The sequence below is a fragment of the Pongo pygmaeus genome, chromosome 14 (genome assembly GCF_028885625.2).
Source record: "Pongo pygmaeus isolate AG05252 chromosome 14, NHGRI_mPonPyg2-v2.0_pri, whole genome shotgun sequence".
NCBI lineage: Eukaryota > Metazoa > Chordata > Mammalia > Primates > Hominidae > Pongo > Pongo pygmaeus.
In genome coordinates this window covers 42,343,606-42,364,450 of record NC_072387.2, presented here as the reverse complement: position 1 = coordinate 42,364,450, position 20,845 = coordinate 42,343,606, and the positions used below count along the sequence as shown (strand labels likewise).

The 20,845-nt window shown below is 35.8% G+C and overlaps 1 protein-coding gene and 1 non-coding gene across 3 annotated transcripts; one reads left to right on the top strand and one right to left on the bottom strand.

Moving 5' to 3' along the window:
• Positions 1-319: 319 nt before the first annotated feature.
• On the bottom strand, positions 320-19,960 carry RFC3 (replication factor C subunit 3). 2 transcript variants are annotated; one of them, XM_054445997.2, is made up of 9 exons: positions 19,674-19,960; positions 16,702-16,839; positions 13,975-14,042; positions 12,071-12,168; positions 7,936-8,117; positions 7,096-7,232; positions 6,589-6,687; positions 2,608-2,677; positions 320-1,717 (listed from the first exon to the last, which is right to left on the bottom strand). In XM_054445997.2, exons 1-9 carry the CDS (start codon positions 19,758-19,760, stop codon positions 1,526-1,528), a joined length of 1,071 nt encoding a protein of 356 aa, XP_054301972.1. In that variant the 5' UTR covers positions 19,761-19,960; the 3' UTR covers positions 320-1,525. The 2 variants fall into 2 exon arrangements, with proteins under 2 accessions (XP_054301972.1, XP_054301971.1); XM_054445996.2 differs by lacking the exon at positions 320-1,717 and adding an exon at positions 1,759-2,500 and having other exon boundaries at positions 19,674-19,874.
• On the top strand, positions 8,306-8,416 carry LOC129012049 (U5 spliceosomal RNA). Its single transcript, XR_008493544.1, has one exon. It is a non-coding gene; the product is annotated as a U5 spliceosomal RNA (small nuclear RNA).
• Positions 19,961-20,845: the final 885 nt, after the last annotated feature.

Genomic DNA, 20,845 nt, shown 5'->3' with positions numbered 1-20,845 from the left:
ATATTAGAAAAGAATAGTCTAAAGTTAATTATCTAAATTTCCAAGTTCATAACTTAGAAAAATAAGTAGAGGGAAAAAGTAGAAGATAAAAAAGGTAATAAAATATAAATGGACAACAACATAGAAAGTCAATAAAACCAATACTATAGGAACAACAGGAATTCTCTTATATTGCTGGTAGAAGTGTAAAGTAATACAACTTTAGGAAAGTTTAGCAACTTTTTAAAAGTTAATGTTTACAATATTGTATGCCCAGTCATTGCACTCTTATGTAGTTACTCAAGACAAATAAAAACCTGTCCACAAAAAGACTTACACGTAAGTATTCACAGCAACTTTATTCATAATAACCAAACCTGGAAACAAACCAAAGATCCATCAACAAGTGAATAGGCTTTAAAAGTATATACAAAAATACTGAACAATAAACATTAACTAGAGAAACATTCAACAATATGGATGAATCTCAATAATGAGAGAGAATGAAGTATTACACAAGAATGCTTACAATATGTGATTCCACTAAATTCTTGAACTGGCAAAACTCATCTATAATGACAAGATCAGTGATCATCTGGGCCAGGGTAGGGATGAACTGACTGCAAAGGGATATGGAGGGAACTTTTTGGGGTGACAGCATCTATACCTTGATTGGGATCATAGTTTCACTGGTCAGAAATCAAACTGTACCCTTAAAATGGGTATATTTTATTTTATAAATTATACTTCATAGTAAAGGAATTGTTCTGAGTCTGTCACACGAATTTGTCAAGTAAACCCTTTGGTCCATGAACTGAAATATTTAATTAAAAAGGGCAGACCTAATGACAACACACAAAACCTGTTCAAAGAGTAATTACTACAGTAACATACCTTTCTCCAGAACTTCATTCTGAATTTTCTTCAAGAGTCTCAAGTACTTAAATTGGTGAAAACATGCATTATTTCTTAGTACCAACCTAATACTAATCTGAACCACTGAAATAAAAGTTGGAAATCTGCAGCCTCAACAGAAATGGTATCTGCAATTTTGTCCATACCAAGAATTATGCTTCAGAATGAATTCTTACATTTCCTATAAAAATACAATTATTCATTGAGAGAAACTAGAATTAAAAACAATGATGTGTCAAACAATCATGTTACCTGTGGCAGAAAATGGTCATCTGGATAAATGAAAATAATCTTTGCTTTCTAATGTGTAAATCTCCTTTAGCAGGTGAGAGATTAGATGGAAGAGAATAGGAGGATCAACAATGAATACTTGAATAACAAATGTTTAAAGTAAATTAAGATCATTTTCTTACACTCTAAAGTCTCTAAGTTATGTACAAAACTACATACTTCAACAGTATAGGAGCAATTATTTAACTTAGAGGATGATTAATAGTTCACAGAGAAGTTATTACCAAAAAAACACAAATATGACATGATTAAGTTCAGTTAATTTACCCACAGCTCTTTTAATATAAGCTGTATGTAAATACTGATACTGAGAAATCTTTGCAAGAATAACTGATAGAAGTCAGAACATCATGCCTTCCAATCCATCCTCCATGAACTTCTTATAAAGTGCCATGAATTTGGCCACAAACGCTTCCAAGTGATAAATGGCTTTGCTACCCAGCTGTAGACGATGTTCATAATAAGCTGCCATTTGAGCCACCTCCCCTTTCAGTTGTCCATCACAATTATGTAACAGTTCTGAGAGAAGGCCCTAAACAAAAATAATCAGTAATTTAAAAATCATTAATAGAAACAGCTAAGCATGCCTTATTTCTCCCATTCACAAAAAGACTAAAGTTAAACATACTCTCTTTATATATGTGAGATCTTTAATTTTTTATGTGAATCAACGACCTTCATCCAAAAGCAAAAACTTTGGGTACTTTTTCCGTGACGTAAAAATGTGGTGGGTATCAACCACATTCTAAATTCCAAATATTTAACTGCACAAAGTGCAAGGATATAAGTGTAAGGATGCTTTCTACAGCACTATTTATAATAATAATAATAATTTGTAGACAACCTAAAGTTCCACCAATGGAGGTCATGTTTGGAAAAACTATGATACAGTCACACAACAGAAAACCATTCATCCATTAACAGAACAAAGTAAATCTATACATATGGTCATGATACAACATCCATACTAAAGTGTAGAAAACTGAGAAGTTTTGTGAAACCACATATATACACGTACTTGTTTCTACGTGAATAGAAAAGAGGTCTGTTAAAAGTGGTTACTTTTGTGAAAACGGAAGGGTGGACCTTCACTTTTTTCTTTGTAGCCCCACCCTCCATTATCATCCCTGCACCTTGGTATTTCCTTTACAGCACTTACAACACTCTGAAATTCTCTTACTTCTTTATTTGTTCTCCTTTTCACACCACTAGAATATAACTTCACTTTAGGCAGGCCCTCCCTTCTTTTCTTCAGCATTCCTCTAACAGCGCGTGGCACACAATAAAGGTTCAGTAAATATGTGCAATTAATGAGCTGGAGAGAAAGAGGTGATATCTAGATACTGCAGAAAGCCCTATGATCACACACCCAGCATCCAAATTTTATAGCTGTAAAAAGTTCAAGATCTGAAATTGGGTTACCTTCATTATTATCTCAGGAGGAATACAATGAGTTAGAAGCTCATACAGCCTTCCACGAACTTCAAGGAGCCTACATAAAACAAAATAATTGATATTTTGCGAAAAAAATAAGGGGTAATTTTTCCAAATTCCCACTGTATGGTTTTACTTTATGAATTAACAAACAATCCAATACAGAATTAACAACTTTATGAACTAACTTTATGAATTAACAAACAATCCAGTAAGAAATAGTAACTGTTTCTTAAATAGTTTCTCATACTTAGGATAAACATATGGAGGCTTCTCCTAACTTCAGTTCATTTTTGAAACAGAACATTTTCAGAACTCTTTTAAAATGAGACATGGCACATGTATACATATGTAACTAACCTGCACATGGTGCACATGTACCCTAAAACTTAAAGTATAATAATAACAATAATAAATAAATAAATATGAGACGTCTATATTCAGGGTCCCTAATTATATCAAAACACCATGAAAATACCAGATAGAAATTGAGACCTCATGAATAGCGAGGGTTGAGCTTATTCACACCATGGAATTTAACAAACTTTAATGACATGTCAAGTAATATGTTTTTCTTTTCTCCAGATAGATACCTGAAACATCCAGGAAACAGTCATGAAAAGATTAAAAAGTCAATTACACAGGTGACAAAAGATAATATACGCATGAAATATAATGCCACTGCCTAGATTGCACAGTAAAAAAGCAATGTGGCAGGGATACAGAGCTGTCCCTGTCATAAAAGGGGCGGCACAAAGGTTTACAGGTAAGCACGCAACCAGGCTAAGTGAATAGGAACATTCAAACCTCTGAGTCCTTCATTCTAGGCCCTTCTCATATTCTAGGGAGGGAAAGGGGAAGAGGAGGGAAATGTACATATGACGTTTTAAAACAGAAAAAAAAAGAGAGAGAGAGAGAAAGTTCCAAATACACATTCTCAAAGGGAAAAACTTCTGAATTTTTACAGTACAGATATATATAGATATATATAGATAGATAGATATATATATATAAACAGTACAGATGTTCCATACTTCAGATAAATCCAGGTAGTGATTTATAAGAATTCTTAAAAAGCAGAAGTCAATCCTAAGACGTCCAGAATATGAAGCCCTGGCACATTAAATGTTAAAAAACGTGGGGGGGGGGGGGAAAGAACTAGCATTTCTGGGGCATCTGCTATGTGTAAGAATTGAAACAAATAATTTAACTCAGTACTTACACTAGCTCATTTATTTCAGATGAAAAAACTAAGGCCCAGATGGTTTAAGTAACTGACAGAACTGACCACAGCAAAGCATGACTTAACACAGACCTAACTTTCTTACTCCAAAGTCCACACCCTTTCCAATGTCTGTGAAAGTATTTACCACCTTAATTCTGTACTAGGTTCACTGCAATACACTATTAATTCCCCACAACAATGATGCTCTTTTAATGAAACAAACCTGAAGTTCAAACCTGAAGACAGGTCAGGCTTCCATCAAGACTCGTGTATTTGAGCCAGCATTTGAATTCAGGCCTGACTCAAAAGCCTGTGATTTCTCTGGCACCCCAAGAATAAAACTTGATTATTAAAGCATGAATAATAAAAATAATTTCATATGGTATGAAATTATTTTAATATATGTATATAGCTTACTTCTGAAAAGTTGATTCAGGATGTAGTTACCTATACAATTTAAGTAACTATACTGCGTGTACTGCATACATGTTAACATGCATCTTGTGTTAGTCTTGAGTTAACTTCTAATATTACTGTTTTACAAAATTAACATATTCTACATTTACCATGTCTGTGTCATTATTTCCTAATAGCTTACAAGTGATTAAGAGTACAAACTCTTCTGTCAGAGAAACATGGCTATCCTAGAACTGTCTCTATTATAACAATGGAATGTACCTGAACAAGTTACTTAATCTCCATAAACGTCAGGGTTGTTTTTTTTTAATCTAAAAAGTTAATATTTTTCTCTCATAGGTGTGTTATATCAATTAAATAACATGGTGTAAGAGCTGACATAATCATTCATGAAATATTAGCTGCTATTCAAATTAGAAAATTATGACTGTTCTAAGACAGATCAAATGAAAAATCGAGACCACAAATATTCCAGCAAGACAAAGGAGCCAGAAATCAGAAGTAATCATTTGGAATTGTGTAACCCAGTGATCAGAAAGATACCAGACTTCCAGGATTTCTGGCCAGCCCCAAGGCTTTCTGGAATTGAGCAAAATTTCTTTTTATGTAGCACAATGGAATCAATTCCTACAATTGTTAGTTTAAACAGGAAACAGGAGCACCGCTTCCTGCACAAGTTCATTTATAAGCCGTCAAAATGTGTTAGGAAAACCAGAAGACATTTGTAACAGCAGCTAGAAGAATTAAGCAAAGGAATAATCAAGTAGTTTTAAAAATGCATGTGATAATTATCAAACATTACAACATCAAGTACCTAAATCCCTTAAAAGTAGGTAAGTTATATTACTATCAATTTTTCTTCTTTAATATCAGAACAAAAACAAGAAAGTCATCTTCAGTGTAGAAATATTTTATGAAAGTAAAAGGCAGCTAAGACATGCTTTATTTGAATTTTATCTCTTTAAAGGGTGAGGTCTCTTTATTGATAATCAACATTTTACAAAATAAAATGAACATATTTTTCCTAAAGATGAAGTTTCTTTTCTAATGAGACTACTTATAACATTTGGTACTTCTTGGAGAAAACTATCGATTTCTTCAACTAAGATAATTGAATTCTGAGAATTCAAAGCAAACCTTAAATGAAATACTAAGTACCCACTATGTATGATTCACTATCCACCTCCACCAATCTATATGGTAACCAGGGAATACATGTTACAATACCTTTGAAGAATTTCTTAAAAAATCAGAATTCATCAGATGTATTATCAAAAGGAGAAACATGGCATATTCCTCTATTATTTTCATTAGACCAAGGAAGAGTAAGCTCTATTGGCTGCAGTCTATTCAGTCTATAGACTGAACTCAGTCTATTCTGAACCCTAAAATGATCAACTACCCTCTGTAAGGTCCAAAGATCATTTCTCAGTTCAGAAAGCCAACAAGGATATGAGACTGTGCTTTAGCCAAGTCTGAGGAACCTTCTTCATACTCTCCAAAGTTAGTGGGCCTTAACATTGTCATTTTTTATTTGCAGGAAAGCAAACTGTGTTTCTCAATCAAAGCTGCCATAAGTCAAACAACTAGCAGCTGAGGTATTTTCAGAACGGTCAACCTACTAATAATAGACCTACAGAAGTAATGGAAACAATTTTGCAGCAAATGTGTCAAAAAATACTTCCTGAGTAAAAATGGTATATACACAATGCTATCCTTAGTAGAACGCATGGTCATCTATAAGCACAGGGATTTTTAGTTTTCAAACCATTAATAACTCTTGTTGCTCTTCACAACAAAGGCAAAAGTACCCTTCATGAGGCAATAATAATATCTTCAATATACAAATGAAGATAAAACTCTAAAATGAAGTTACCTGATCAAGAACACTTAGCTAGGAGTTCAGGACAAGAACTAGAAGTCTGACTTATAGTCTGGTGTCTTTCTAGCACATGATGCATCATCAATTACAAAGTTTTACATTGTCCTTTACTAGAAAGCTACGCACATTATCTCTAGCTTTGTGTTGTATGTTAATATTAAGTAATCTGAGATCCTAAAAGGAAAATTAAAATATAAATTCCACTTTTACATGATCACACGTAAGCCATGATATTACAGCTTAATAAAAGCCATAATATCACACACCAACTATTCTGAACCACTACATTTCTGAAGTTAAATGCTACATTTTCCTTAAAAGATTAATCATAGATTCAGGATTTAATTATAATTCAAAATGACATGGTATTAGCATAAAATAGTTAATATGTCTCCTATGATATCCTGATAATGAAACATTTACTGTCATCATTTTATACTGGTACCTTTGTGGAGTTTGCTGACTGACAATAGCATTTGCAGTCTCCCTCAGATACACCTCCCAATCTGTCTCAGGGATTTCTTGATCTGCAGTAAAAGGATATCTACATGACAAAAAGAGAACACAAGAAGTTAAACAGAAGTGTGCTTATGTCCTAAAACAGGAGTCCCCAACCACTGGTCCGTGCAGTTAGGAACCGGGCTGCACAGCAGGAGGTGAGCAGCGGATAGGCCAGCATTATGGCCTGAGTTCCGCCTCCTGTCGGACCAGTGATGGTATTAGCTTCTGATAGGAGCGTGAACCGTATTGTGAACTGCTTATGCAAGGGATCTAGGATGCACGCTCCATATGAAAATCTAATGCTTAATAATCTGAGGTGGAACAATTTCATCCTGAAACCATCCCCCACCCCTGCCCAGTCCATGGAAAAATTGTCTTCCACAAAACTGGTCCCTGGTGCCAAAAAGGTTGAGGGCCAAAGTCCTAGAATGTAACTACCCCTTCCACTCACTGTTGCACTCTGCAGGCTTCACACATAAGCAGGGCTTTTCTGAGATTTCTACAAGACTTCTCTGCAAGTCTATGAGCCAGTTGTGAAGGAAGATTCAGACCTTCCTTCTTGCACACAGTAGATAACACATGGCAAATCTACAAATAAAATTAACAAAAATGGGCAATCCATTAAAAAGCAGATTAAGATTCATTTCTGTTGATATCTTCCTAGACCCTTATAACTGTATTACTCTCAAAATTCTTATAAGTGAAACTTATACTAAAAGTAACTTACCACTCTACATCTAACACAATGTTGCATATTATCCCTACTTTGCATGAAATCTCCCAAAATCTATTAAAAGCAGGAAAGATATTTAATGTGAGGAATCATAATTTTTGCTGATGGCTGTTAAGAATGATAGAGAAAAAATATATCTATGTATACGTATTCATATTAATGTTATTTCATACTAACTTTAATTCCCTTCCTAGGGACTAGGTATTCCCACATCATCTCTTTGTAAAATCTATTTCCTCAATATTCCAGCCTCCTCTTATAGCCAACTAAATCAGCTTGAGAAAGAAGACAGTAAATAACTAGCCCTTACCTAGTTTAGTAGAATTCGTAATACCTACTTGTTCACGGTAAAGATGGTTTAAAGGGAAAAACACTTTCTATATATTGGCATCTGGTATTTACAACTATACGCTTTGGTTTGTTCATATATTAATGCTTTGCATCCAGGTCTGTAGATGTTCTTGAATTACTGATACAATTCCCTTCTTTTACAACAAGCATACAGTATTCAGAGAATCTGAACTGATTTATTTTTCAGAAAAGTGTAACTCGACCTACATCTTCAATGCTGGGAGCAGGCACACGAACCGCCAAGCACCTACTACGAATAGGCGGGATCACTTTAGATGTAGAATTGCAGCACAAGATCAATCTGCAGGTAGACATATATTTTTCCATGGTTCTTCGCAAGGCATGCTGAGCATCTTTGGTGAGTTTGTCAACTTCTGTCAATAATACCACTGAGTCAAAGAGAAACAAAACAAACTTTAACTTGAGTTCACTCAAACTTTAACTTGTCTCTGTCTTCCTTCTCATTATCCAGGGTGAAATCCTAAATAATAAGCCTGATATACTACTCTTCCCATTGGCAGATAAAGTTATAAGTACGGTAAAATTACTTTATTTTTTATTTTAAAATGCTACAATCATACTCCAGTTTCTCTTCAGATCATATAAATCTTTCGCCTTTTACTAAAGACTTCTATAGAGAGGAACAGCTCTGAGTTTTTAATATTGTGAGACCTTGCGTTGGCAGGGCTAGTAAAAAAAAAAGAATCTATAATCAAACAAGACCAAGAAACACTAGGCTAAATGAAGTTAAAGGTCACTTTGTAGTAGAAATCATTGCAAACTTTATTATTTATATGCGCCAAAATTTACCAAGGCAAGGAAGTACTGTGCTGCATTTCCCCAAAATAACTTTACTCAGCAGCACATTTATGTGGTACACCTTAATCTAAAATATTAAATTCCAAGGAATAGACTTTGGAAAACAGTGGTGCAAGAGATGTAGGCAACAAGGCATAAAGATATCTGGCCACCATAAAGTAAGATTCCATCTGGCCACAATCACAGATCAGCCTTAACATAGTTCAGGAATAATGTATAGACAGAAACTGAATCCAGTATTGTATTTTTCATTATATTAACAAATTATTTCTAGAAGATGAACCGGCAGCATGTAGCATTTAGATCTGCCCCATAAAAATGAACAAAACAACTAAAGATTCCAAAACAAAGAACCCATGAACATTATACAGAAACCAGGCAACAAGCTTTACCCAAGAACCCCAAACATGAGCAAGTGAGAATAAGCAACTAAAACTGGAAAGGCCCACATAGTATCAGCAACGGTGTGGGAGGAAGATTTTGACAGACTTTATGACAGGAAAAGCTCAAAATCACCCATGGGAACATACTAGAAACCATGGTGGGGCCAATTTGAAAGCAGCAGTTGGCCGGGCACAGTGGCTCGTGCCTGTAATCTGCCTGTAATCCCAATATTTTGGGAGGCTGAGAAAGGCAGATCCCTTGAGCCCAAGAATCAACACTAGCCTGGGCAACATAGCAAAACCCCATGTCCACAAAAATACAAAACATTGCCGGGCATGGTGGTGTGTGCCTGTAGTCTCAGGAGACTGAAGTGGGAGGATTACTTGAGCCCAGGAGGTCAAGGCTGCAGTAAGCTCTGATGGCACCGCTGCACTCCAGCCTATTGCAACACAGTGAGACGCTGTCTCAAAGAAAGCAGCAGTCTTACTGAGGTGGGAGATTCGACAGAGCCCAATTTATGGGTGAGAGCAAGGGAACCCTGATGCAGTAAGGTTTGACAGAACAGCAGACTCTGAGAATACCAAAATGAAGCTCCCTTCTAAGACAGTGTTCCAGGTGGCTGTGGCTGGTGCAGTGGCTTGTGCCTGTAATCCCAGCACTGTGGGTAGCCGAGCTAGGAAGATGGCTTGAGGACAGGAGTTCGAGACTAAGACAATGCTCCACAATGAGAAGAAATCCCAGACCAAATTGAGAACAGGTAAAAGAGAGACAAAGAAAAGAATCCCAATAAAGGTGACAGAAAATAAGACAGGGAATAGAGCTCAGAACACAAGGTCATTTATTTACTTTATTTTTTTATTTTATTTTTTTAGAGACAGGGTCTCACTCTGTCACCCAGGAGGGAGTGCAGTAGCTTGATCATGGCTCACTGCAATCCCAAACTCCTGGGTTCAAGCAATCTTCCCACCTCAGCTCCCAAGTAGCTAAGACTAGAGGCATGAGCCTAATTTTTTTTTTCTTCCTTTGGCAAGATCGGGTCTTGTTGGTCTCAAACTCCTGGCCTCAAGTAAAGTGTCATATATTTTTTATCACTTTGTAAAAATAATACAAGAGGTAGCTATAGAGCCCCAGACCTAGAAAAAACTCTTTGGCCTTCCTCTCCTTCCCTAAACACAGGAAAACTCACTTTACTTTTAACAAAATGACCAACACAAAAGGATCATGGCCAAATTTAAACAGTTATGCAAGAAAGACAAGCAGAGGAGTAGAATAACATCTTTATGGATATGAAAAAGTCAAATTATTTCCTAAACTGTTACTTAATTAATAGTTATTGTTTTTTTAAGTAACAGTAAGCTTCATGTAAGAACAGGTTAATTCAACTGTAATTGGGTGGTAAAATATTGTTCGCATTTTTAATGACCCTACAACATTTCACTTTTAAAGGTTTGTAATTGTAATTAGGTATTATTAATTTTGATTAAAATTTTAAATTTCAACTAAATTTCTTATAATAACCGATGTTTAACATTTCTCTTATAATATTAATAACAGATTGAGGATAATGGCACAATATTTCCTATATTTACATACACATATCATTATTTTGTATAGTGATGTTTGAAACAGTGACTAAGCAGTACTTGGTAGGCAGAAAACAGCAAATTCAACATGACAAGTGATGTTTACTCTAGAAATGCAGAACAGTTTTGTTTTGCCTTTTTTTGGAGATACAGTCTCGCTCTGTCACCTGGGCTGGAGTACAGTAGTGCAATCACAGCTCACTGCAACCTTGAATTCCTGGGCTCAAGCAATCCTCCTGCTTCAGCCTCCCAAAGCACTGGGAATACTAGCATAAGCCACTGTGCCTAGCAAAAGTTTTAATATTAGAAAATCCAGTAATATAATCTATGATATTAATGAACTGAAGAAAAATCATAAAAGCACATTCATGGATGAAAAAGAAGCATCAGACAATATTTAACACACATTTATGTTAAAGACACTCAATAAAATAGGAACTTGAGAATATTTTCTTACCATGATCAAATATATACACCTCAGACCAAAATCCAGCAATTAATTATGGGGAAACACTAAGGCTTTCCTTCCAGAGTCATGACATGGACATCTGCTATCTCTATTACTATTAAGCACACTATTGGAGGGTTGGCCAACATAATTAGAGAAGAAAAAGTATTTAGAGCCATAAAAATTGGAAAAAGGAAAAACAATTTACAGATTACATGAATATATATCTAAAAAAACTCAAACTATCAAAAGATAATTACAAACAGTAAGAGAATTTAATAACATAGCAAGACATAAAAGTAGGATATGTTAGTAACTCACATATATAAAACATTGAGAAAATATAAGAGTCCATGTATAGTAGCAAAAAATAAATTCATAAATGTAAATTTATTTTGAAATATGGAGACTGAGGAAAGAAATCAGCTGAGAATATGTACAGCGAATTCACAAAACAATAAAAATGAGCAATAAAGGAAAAATTTATCACACTCACTAAAGAACAAAACACTATATTCTCCACTCAAACTGACAAAGATTAAAACGAATTATCCTCAGTGTTGGTAAATGTCACGGAGAAATGAGCACTCCCAAACACTGCTATTGGTAGTATAAATCTATACCCTCTTTCAGATAGAGAATTTGGCAAAATATATCAAAAGCATTAAATGATGGCATATTTATTATCACAAAATCTCACCAGTAAGAATGTATCCATATATATAGAAAAAATGCTTGGAAGGTAAAGTCTAAACCGTTATTAGTAGCTGTCTCTGGATGGTGGGAATATAGCTGATATTATTTTCTTTTTTATCTAAATATTTGATAATGAACATATGACTCGGGTCATAAGAACAGTTATTTTAAAATCGTGTAATTTCTGATTTTAAATCACGTATTTTTATTCATCTTGTTCTAAAATATCAAATGGATGGCACAAATAATAATCCTCTTTCACATAAAATTCAATTCCATTAGACTATAAACTCCCATGAACCCAGAGATCATGCTTCTCTCCTGTTCACTTTCATAACTCAAAAAAAAAAAAAAAAAAGAGAGAGCACTAATGCTTGGCAGCTTCATAAAAAGAAGTCTTTTGATCACCTACCTTTAAAATCCCTTTGAGAGTTTGTTTCAAGTTGTTGTGATTGTGCCACTGTTTTCAACATCTCCTGAACGACTACTCGGTCACTATTTCCAGCATCACTACACAAAACAAAAATAATGGTATATAGTATGCCCTTAATATTGTTATTATAAGAAAAATGTTGAAGTTCTTAAGTGGTCAAAATTTTAATCAAAATTAATGTCACCTAACTATAATTATAAGCCCTTCAAAAGTAAAAAGTTTTATGGTCATTAAAAATACTAACAATATTCCAATTGGATTAACAACATCACTGAAAACACTAAATATGTTCTTACATTAAGTTTACTGTTAACATAAAAAGAGCAACTACTAATAATTAGGTAACAGTTTAGCAAATACTTTGACACTTCTCTACCGACTATAGAAAATTAATACCTAATTATAGCTAATTTCTCAACTATGTATAATTGTTGAAAATACAAAAAATAACTCTTTGAAACAGAAATTCAATCCCTATTCCTCTTCCACATCCCCAAAATAGCAAAGATCTAAGAGAGAACAAACAAAGAGAAGTCTGCTCCCAGCACTAGAATGAAACTGATTCAGAGACTCAGTAAAGCGATGAGATAAGCAAATTGAGTTTAAGACACAAAGTCAAAACTCCGTAAACTGATGACTTATTACAGGTATTGATCTGCCATTTACACCAATATTATTGCTTTGGCACTTCAGTCAAGGACCTCTCAAACCAAGAGAAGTCAATTTAGGCTGAATCAATGTTAATTTCAATCACCCCGAAAGCAATCGGCTTACCCTCCAATTGGTTATCTATGCTTCAGAAGAACTCACAATGAGAAAAACAGGTCAAAGCAGTTAACTTTATTTTCTCAAACAGCCACTAAGTTTTCCCAAGTCACTATTATTATTATAGATCAATATACCTACAGTGTTGCTCTTACGATCATTTTCCTAGCCAAGAATCCAAAACATTCTCCATTTGTCTCTGGAATTAACACTCCCTTTGTTTCTATGATCAAACCCATTCCCAACAACCTTATTTCTCTTAGTTTTCTTTGAGATGCCTAGAGAAAATAATAATACCTATCTGTTAGGGTTGTTTTAAGGATTAAATGTAATAATACAGGTAAAGCTTCTCACAAAGTGCCTGCTACTGAAAACAACATACACATTAGCTTGTAATGCTATTCCTCCTGCTCCATTCGGTCTCCTCCCTCTCCCTGAAATGGATGTTCACTCTTGCCTCTGTGCCACTGCTCATGTTGAGTATGCCTGACAATATCCTCAATTCTGTTCTCCTTTAAGAACTCATACAGCCGCAAAGATCATAGCAGCTTACCCAATTTAGCTCCAAGAATCATTTCTACACCACTTAATACTTAACAGCTATTGCATGAGTTTTCAACGCCTCTCCAACAAGTTCCTAATCTTATTATTGCATGATATAGAGAATAAAGATATTGGTTGGTGAACTATTATAATACCTCTAATAAAGAAATTTAAACAAAGAGAGTGACAAAGAAAGATTTGGCAACCCAAAGTCAATTTCTGAAATATTTACTCCAAACACTGTAAACTTTTTAGACACACTGCTCATCAGTAATGAATGAGCCAACATAATTAACAAAAATTTACTGACAATACAATGTACTGTGTGTATATCAATGAGCTCCCTAGAGCTAGAAAAGGTAAATACATTGTTGAAATTATTTGACACAGAAGGCAAAACAGGAAGGGCTCCAGGATTCCCATTTCAAGCAGGGCAGCTCCACTTTAGTCTGTTTTATAAACTGTGCTTCCACACGTAACAATTTATTTCAAAAAAGGGTTTCAATCTTTTAAAAAAAGAAAGCCCAAAACCAATTTCTCTAAAAATGCTTAATTTCTATATAGTAGTAACTTACCTAGGATTAACTTCAAGGTGGTAGTTACTTGCAATGGTGCTAATTTCAATTTTTTTTTTAGATGGAGTCTGTGGACAAAGAAAAAGATATTTTTAACATTTATTTATTGCCTATTTCCCCACTCTTTTGTATTTTCATTGGTTTTCCTTTTATTATACAAAGTAAAACTCGAGATAACCACCATTCATGTTTTAACTTTGTTAATCCCACTCTTTTCTCAATGTGCAGATAAACATGTTTTTATATAAATTGGATCAATCACACATCCTGTTTCATTGTGACTACTTTTTTCTTTTCCTTATCTCCAGAAATCCCCAAACCAAATCTGTATACCATCTGAAATACAGATCATTGCAAACGATCTGTTCCTTTCAGTCTTTTCTATGTTAACACAAAAATAAACATACACAAATGTATTTTCATGGAGTGTCAATGTTTCTTGTAAAAAATAAAAATTAAAAACAAGAAAATCATACACATGTCTCTGTGTTTTGCTTTTCCTACTTAATATATCTTGGCAATCCCTCTCAGACAACTGGCACAGTGTTATAGTCACACACCAACCTATGGCATGGATGTTGCAAAGCTGGTCATACTGATGGACATTTTGTTTTCTGAACTCAAACAATTCCACAATTAATATCTTTGTATATATGTTGCATATACTGCTTTCATTTCTACGTAAGAGATTCCCAGTTTTCTGGATTGAAGGGAATGTGTTTTCTAACTTTAATACATATGTGTGTATGTGTGTATGTATTGACCAGTCTGCTTTATAAAACAGTTTAACAATTCACTTTTCCACTGGCAACACTCTTCCCCAACATTCCCCATCTACAGTAGGTTTTTATCATGCCTTTCAATTTTTCAGTTTGGTGAGTATATAAGAGACTCACACTGCTTGACTATCACAAAGGTCAAACATCCTTACATGTGTTTAATGCCTCTTATATTTTTCTCCTGTGACTATTTGTTACAGAAGAATCTATTTTTCAGTTTTCTACCAGATCGTCTTTCTGTTGCCAATTTGTAAAAATCTCTTATTTACACATTCCTTTCAAATATTTTGTCACAATCTTTTTCTATTGATTTTATGTATAATTTCTGTCATAGCAATTTTTCAAATTCATATATCCAGGTATCTACTTTTCTTCTATAGTTTCCATGTTTTCCTACAAAAGGTTTTATTGACCCAGGAGCAATTCATATAGTCTAAAAAATTTTACTCTAAGATATTTAGTGTTTCATTTTAACATTTAAGTCTTTAATTCATCTGGAATTTATCTCTATAAATTGTATGTCATAGGGACTCAACTTTGTTTTCTCTGGATAGATAATTAGCTATGATGACACACTCTGCTGGCTTATCCTCTTCTACTGATTTGAAATAGCACCTCTATCACATTTCTAAGCTCTCCTTCCAGTTTCACTTGTTCTAATTCTCTATTTTCATGCCAATATAATACTGTTTTATTTACAATAGACATACAATATGATTTACTATATGGTAACACAAGCCCTACTTCACTAATCGTTTTTCATAATTACTTTAGCTGGTCTCAGAAATGTACTGTTCCATATGGATGGACTTTAAGATCATTTCATATAATTATAACAACCACTTGAATTTTAATTAGAATTTCATAGAAATTTATAGTGTCACCTGGGGCAAACAGATAATTTAAAATATTAAGCCACCCATCTGGGAAGATGCTGCAACATTCCATTTGATTGGCTGTTTATTGTCCCTCTATAAGATATTAGTTTCTTCCGACACATCCACACAATTTTTGTTAAATTTGTCCCTATATATTTTATACGAATTTCCACAACATACAACCAGCATCTCAAACTCAATGTATCTAAATATATGCTAATCAACACTAGCCTAAAATCCAGTTACCTTCCTGAAGATTCTGTTTATAGCACTACCATCCACACTCAGCATATGATTTTTTCAATGCCTAATATGTAAAGATATTTTACCAGAAGATATGAAGGATATGAAAATGAATATATGTTCTCGACATACAGTCAAAACAAATACAATCTTTTCAAAGTAAAAGATGTACAAACTACTACAACCAAAGCAAAACAAAATAAGTACTATTAAAAGTACAAACTACAGGTTGTAGAAGAAAAGTTAATTATAATGGGGTATGAAAAGGAAGGATACATTTCAGCCAGATCTTAAACATCATCCATAATGGAAGAGCATAAAAATGTGCTACATGGTATGAAGCTGGACATCTTGGCAAGGGCAAGACCACAGGAAGCCTCTCAACTTCCCAGAGTTGCAGGCCTCCTTTCCCAGTCAGTCAGTTGCCCACTCTTTACCAAGTCACTTGATACCATGTTTAACATTTTTCTCAAAATCATTCTCTTTCTTTCCATCCCCACTACTGCTCTCAGAAAAATGAAGTCTGGAAACCTGAGTTCTAATTTCAGCTAAGACATTGTCTTATTAGGTAATATGAAATTAATCTCACCCTCTACATTTTACCCCAAACCCTCTGTTGCTCTTATTTCCTATCTAACATAAATGGCTTTGCTCTGGTTATAATAGATCCATAATCAGTAGCTCTCAAATCCTGTGCCCCAAGACTACCTGTGGAATTCTTATTTAAATCATACATTAGGAAGCAACTGAGTTGGGGGGACATATATGACCAAGACTGAAAGTCCCCGCTATAAATTACTTTCAGGGCCTCAAAGTGAAATGCTTACTGTGATCGTCTGATGTTCAATTCTCAATTTTTCCACTCCAACACCATAAAGTTCACGTAGAATACACATAATTCTTGTCTTTTTTCCAGCACCTGATGGTCCATACACTAACAGATGAGGAAAGTCACCACACTGCACCTGAAAAAAAAGAACGAGGCATTTTTCCCTAGTCAAACTGAACTGCTCTAGGTAGAACCAAACTACTTTTTAAGTATCAAATATTTTATGTGTCTACCCATGAAACTCCCAGTTCATGAGTAGATACACCCAAGTTTTTATATATGTGTAAAACTTGGAGTTTCATGGGTAGATACACAATATTTTGTGTATCGTTTATATATACTGAAATGTTTACTATTCGCCTCACACTAATTTTGTATAACTTATATACGTGACAGCACATGCAAGATACAAAACTAAATGCTAGAAAGCAGGAACTCCCAAACCTGACTATCAGAATCTCCTAAAAAACTTTTTAAAATAAAGGACTGACTGATGAATAGACCCTATCATCCATGAGATTAGGATTCTGTAACTCTAAGATTCAGGCCTTTCTTACTTCGGACTATTAGAAACAGTCCCTGTGACAACAATTCAGTGCATTTGGTTTCCTTGGGAGGTTACTTGTGAGATAAAGGAAAACTTCATAGGAGAGTGGGGATGCGAAACAGGGAAAGGAAGGCAGCCAGTAAGAGTGTGTTGTCAAGTTGAATGCCTCTAGGTATCTGTGTTTGATCCTGCTAGGGAAACTCTTAAAGCCAACATAAACACCCACCAGAGTGTAACCCACCCAAAGGGTGGGGAAGCTGCCTTATGATTATCTCTGATGAGTTCTTTCTTGAAGCCTGCTTAGGAAAGTGGATGGGGGAAAAGAAAGAGCATTAATTCCAGGCATTTCAAATCTGCTATGGGTGTCACAGAGAGAAAAGCCCTCAGGCAAAGTACAGACGTACAAAGTTAGAAGTCGGAAGTCAGTCTGTGTGCACTTAAAAGCAAGAGGACTGGGTAGGGCACTAACAGTATCTGCTGATGACGAGTGTTGCAAAAGCTTTTCAGGTGTTTCTGATGATCAGTCTGGTTTGGGAACCAGTGCTATGAAGGCTATAAAGATGAGTGGGTGACAGACCTTAGCCTCAGGAGCATAAAATCTTCTAAGGCGAAGTTCTGTAAATAACCATTATTGAAAAAAATGGAATACGTATCTTAAGAGAAGTGCTTATTGCAATGAATTTTAATACTTTGTAAACTCATCCATCTCTGTCACTGAAAAGTCTCAAGGAAAAGAACTATTCAATCTAATATACTGCCTGGAAAATGGCAGGTGTCCCACAGACACTTACTGCCTTGTTTTTTAAACTTCAATCTAGTCAAAAATAAGGGTTATGCTTTAAATGTTTCATAGTTTGATTAAGCTGCAAATAAAAGAGTAAACAGGTGAACATTTCTTAAAAGCAAATTTAACACATACGACCATTATATTAAATTGATGTCCAAAATATACATTCCAAATTCTGTACAACAAAATGTGGCCACAGAAAATAAAATGTATTCTATCACTAGGAAAACTGAAGACAAAGCTATTGATGGAAAATGTAATTTGTCTATAAATGATGGATACTGCAGTAATCAATTTATTCTACATTAGTATACATGCAGTATCAATAAAGAGACCAAAAAAACCTTCAATCTCACAACACTATCAACTAGTCTAATGACTTTCACATGTACAATCTTTTCTTATTATTTCTTATTTTTAAGAAGCACTTAATTCAATAGTATCTGTAAATCTAAGAAAGGTCGGTAAGGGAAAACCAGGGTATTGGGCAAAAAAGTTTCCATCAGCATCATATATTAATTTGAGGTCCTTAAAAGGAGTGGATAAATGTTTTCCACAGACACTAAATAACTTATTCTCCTAAAGATCCTTCTTTACTCTCTACTCCCTGGAAGATTCAGTTCGTTCTCACAAAATATTGCCATTAGACACTTTTATCAACTACAACAAAGAGGCATCAGGATAGAGGGGAGAGGATCTTTCATAAAGCTCTAATCTCAGCCACGCACAGTGGCTCACGCCTGTAATCCCAGCACTTTGGGAAGCCGAGGCAGGTGGATCACCTGAGGTCGGGAGTTCGAGACCAGCCTGGCCAACGTGGTGAAACCCCGTCTCTACTAAAAAATACAAAAATTAGCCGTGCGTGGTGGCGGGCGCCTGTAATCCCAGCTACTCGGGAGGCTGAGGCAGCAGAATCGCTTGAACCCGCGAGGCGGAGGTTGCAGTGAGCCGAGACCGCGCCATTGCATTCTAGCCTGGGCGACAACAGCGAAACTCCGCCTCAAAAAAAAAAACTAATCTCAGGAACGTCCTAATACAATTTATTTGAGAATTAGAAATGATCTTTGGAGTAAATACATATTTACAACACTTTACTTGTAAATGACGACACTGACATCGAGAAATCTTAAGCCAGCTATAAAGTAAATCACATGGTGTCATCTCCGCTCAAAATGCTCCAACGGCTTCTCGTCTTATTCTGAGACTGACTGGGTCTGCACCCCCAACTCCATCCCAACACATACACCCATCTCCGATTACCCTTCCCGCTGGTTCACCACTACCGGCTACACCAGCCTCCTGAGGTTCTTAGAATATGCTGTGTACATCTCTGCCCGGGAATTTTGCACTTGCTGTCTGTCCCCTCTTACCTGTTCCACTCTTTGCTCGGATTTCTGTATTTATGACTTTTCAATTTCCTTCAAGTCTCGGCTCAGATGCCACTTCTCAGCGGAGCTTTTCTTGTTTAAAAATAGAAGCCCGCCTCCCACATCTTTTCCCCCTTCCCTGTGTTATTTTTCTCCATAGCACTTATCACCTTCCAATGCGGGCGGGAGAAGCACTGCTCCCCAGGGGCGCGCGAAACTCCGAGCCGGGGGCCTCCCCTCTCCCACGCTCCCGGCCCTCGCGGACTCACCAGGTTCCGCAGCTGGGCCGCCTGCTCCTTGTGATAATCCAGCCGTCCCAAGGAGCAGGGCCGATACTTGTCCACCCAGAGGCTCATGGCAGCGCGAGTTCCTGAGGGCCTACGCTTGAAACTCCCGCGCGAGCGCGCGTCCTCCCCACAACACAGAGATTTCCCGCGAGCTCCAAATCTCGTGACGTCACTACCGGTCGCGGCCGCGTAAATGATTTTGGACGCAAAGGCTACGGGGGCCGTGTGCAGACAAAATCAGCTGCCGCGTCGATGCGATCTAGTTCTGAAGTTCACTGCTTTATTTATTTTCTCTTTGTTCGCACCGTCTATTATATTCTAGAAATTATCAAGCGGAATTGAAAATGTGGTTCTGACCCTCTTGGCGTCACATCCGGATACCTCAGAGAAGACACTTCCTTTCATTTATTCATTCTTTCATTCACTTAATTCATTAAACAAAAATTTACTAAATATCTGCTAGGTGTGGAACCCTGTCCTCGGCACTAGAGTATATACATCTCAGGGTTTCACTCACTTGGCAGGTACTCAGTAAAGCTTCATTGGATAAATCCTTTGAAAATGTCTAATCTTAACTATCCTTTGTTACCTCTATTCCTCAATATTCTTATTGGATTCGAAACAAAAGAATCAAGAGCATGGAAAAACTACCGAGATGTGGCCTGTAGGGGAGAAGACATGAGGTTAATATGCATTCTAAGTCTAGAATATTTGAAAGCCGTCCAATTAAAATGTGTAGAAGCATCTGAACACCTCAGAAAAATATTCTGCATATGAAGCTGATATGCAACTTTTGAAGTTCTCTTCAAATAGTGCCTCTCAAAATGCACTTTACTCATTGTACATAATATGAATTCCTTATTTAATTTATGCTTTTATTTTATGTATTATTAAGAACCCTAAGTCCTGCCATTTGATTGCAAGGTCTTACAGGCAGGAAATGATTTCCAAATACACTTAATAACCTTTCACCAAGGTGCCTCTTACTCATTTATTAATCAATAATTTATCATGCTCTTCTATGAATCGTCATATTACCATGAATTACTCCTGCAGGTAAGGTATTATCCACACCACCAAGTATAAGATTTAATCCCTGTTCTCGAGAAACTTTCTATAATAAGCCTGGAAGCCTTCTGCCTCAGGGCCTTTGC

What these genes read in the sequence shown, in the direction of transcription:
- RFC3 (XM_054445996.2), bottom strand. Translation starts at nt 19,760, where the DNA reads ATGAGCCTCTGGGTGGACAAGTATCGGCCCTGCTCCTTGGGACGGCTG. An exon ending in CGGCCCAGCTGCGGAACCTG is followed by an intron (nt 16,840 to 19,673) that starts GTGAGTCCGCGA and finishes CTTTTTTTTCAG; the next exon opens with GTGCAGTGTGGTGACTTTCC. An exon ending in CACCTTGAAGTTAATCCTAG is followed by an intron (nt 12,169 to 13,974) that starts GTAAGTTACTAC and finishes TGTTTTGTGTAG; the next exon opens with TGATGCTGGAAATAGTGACC.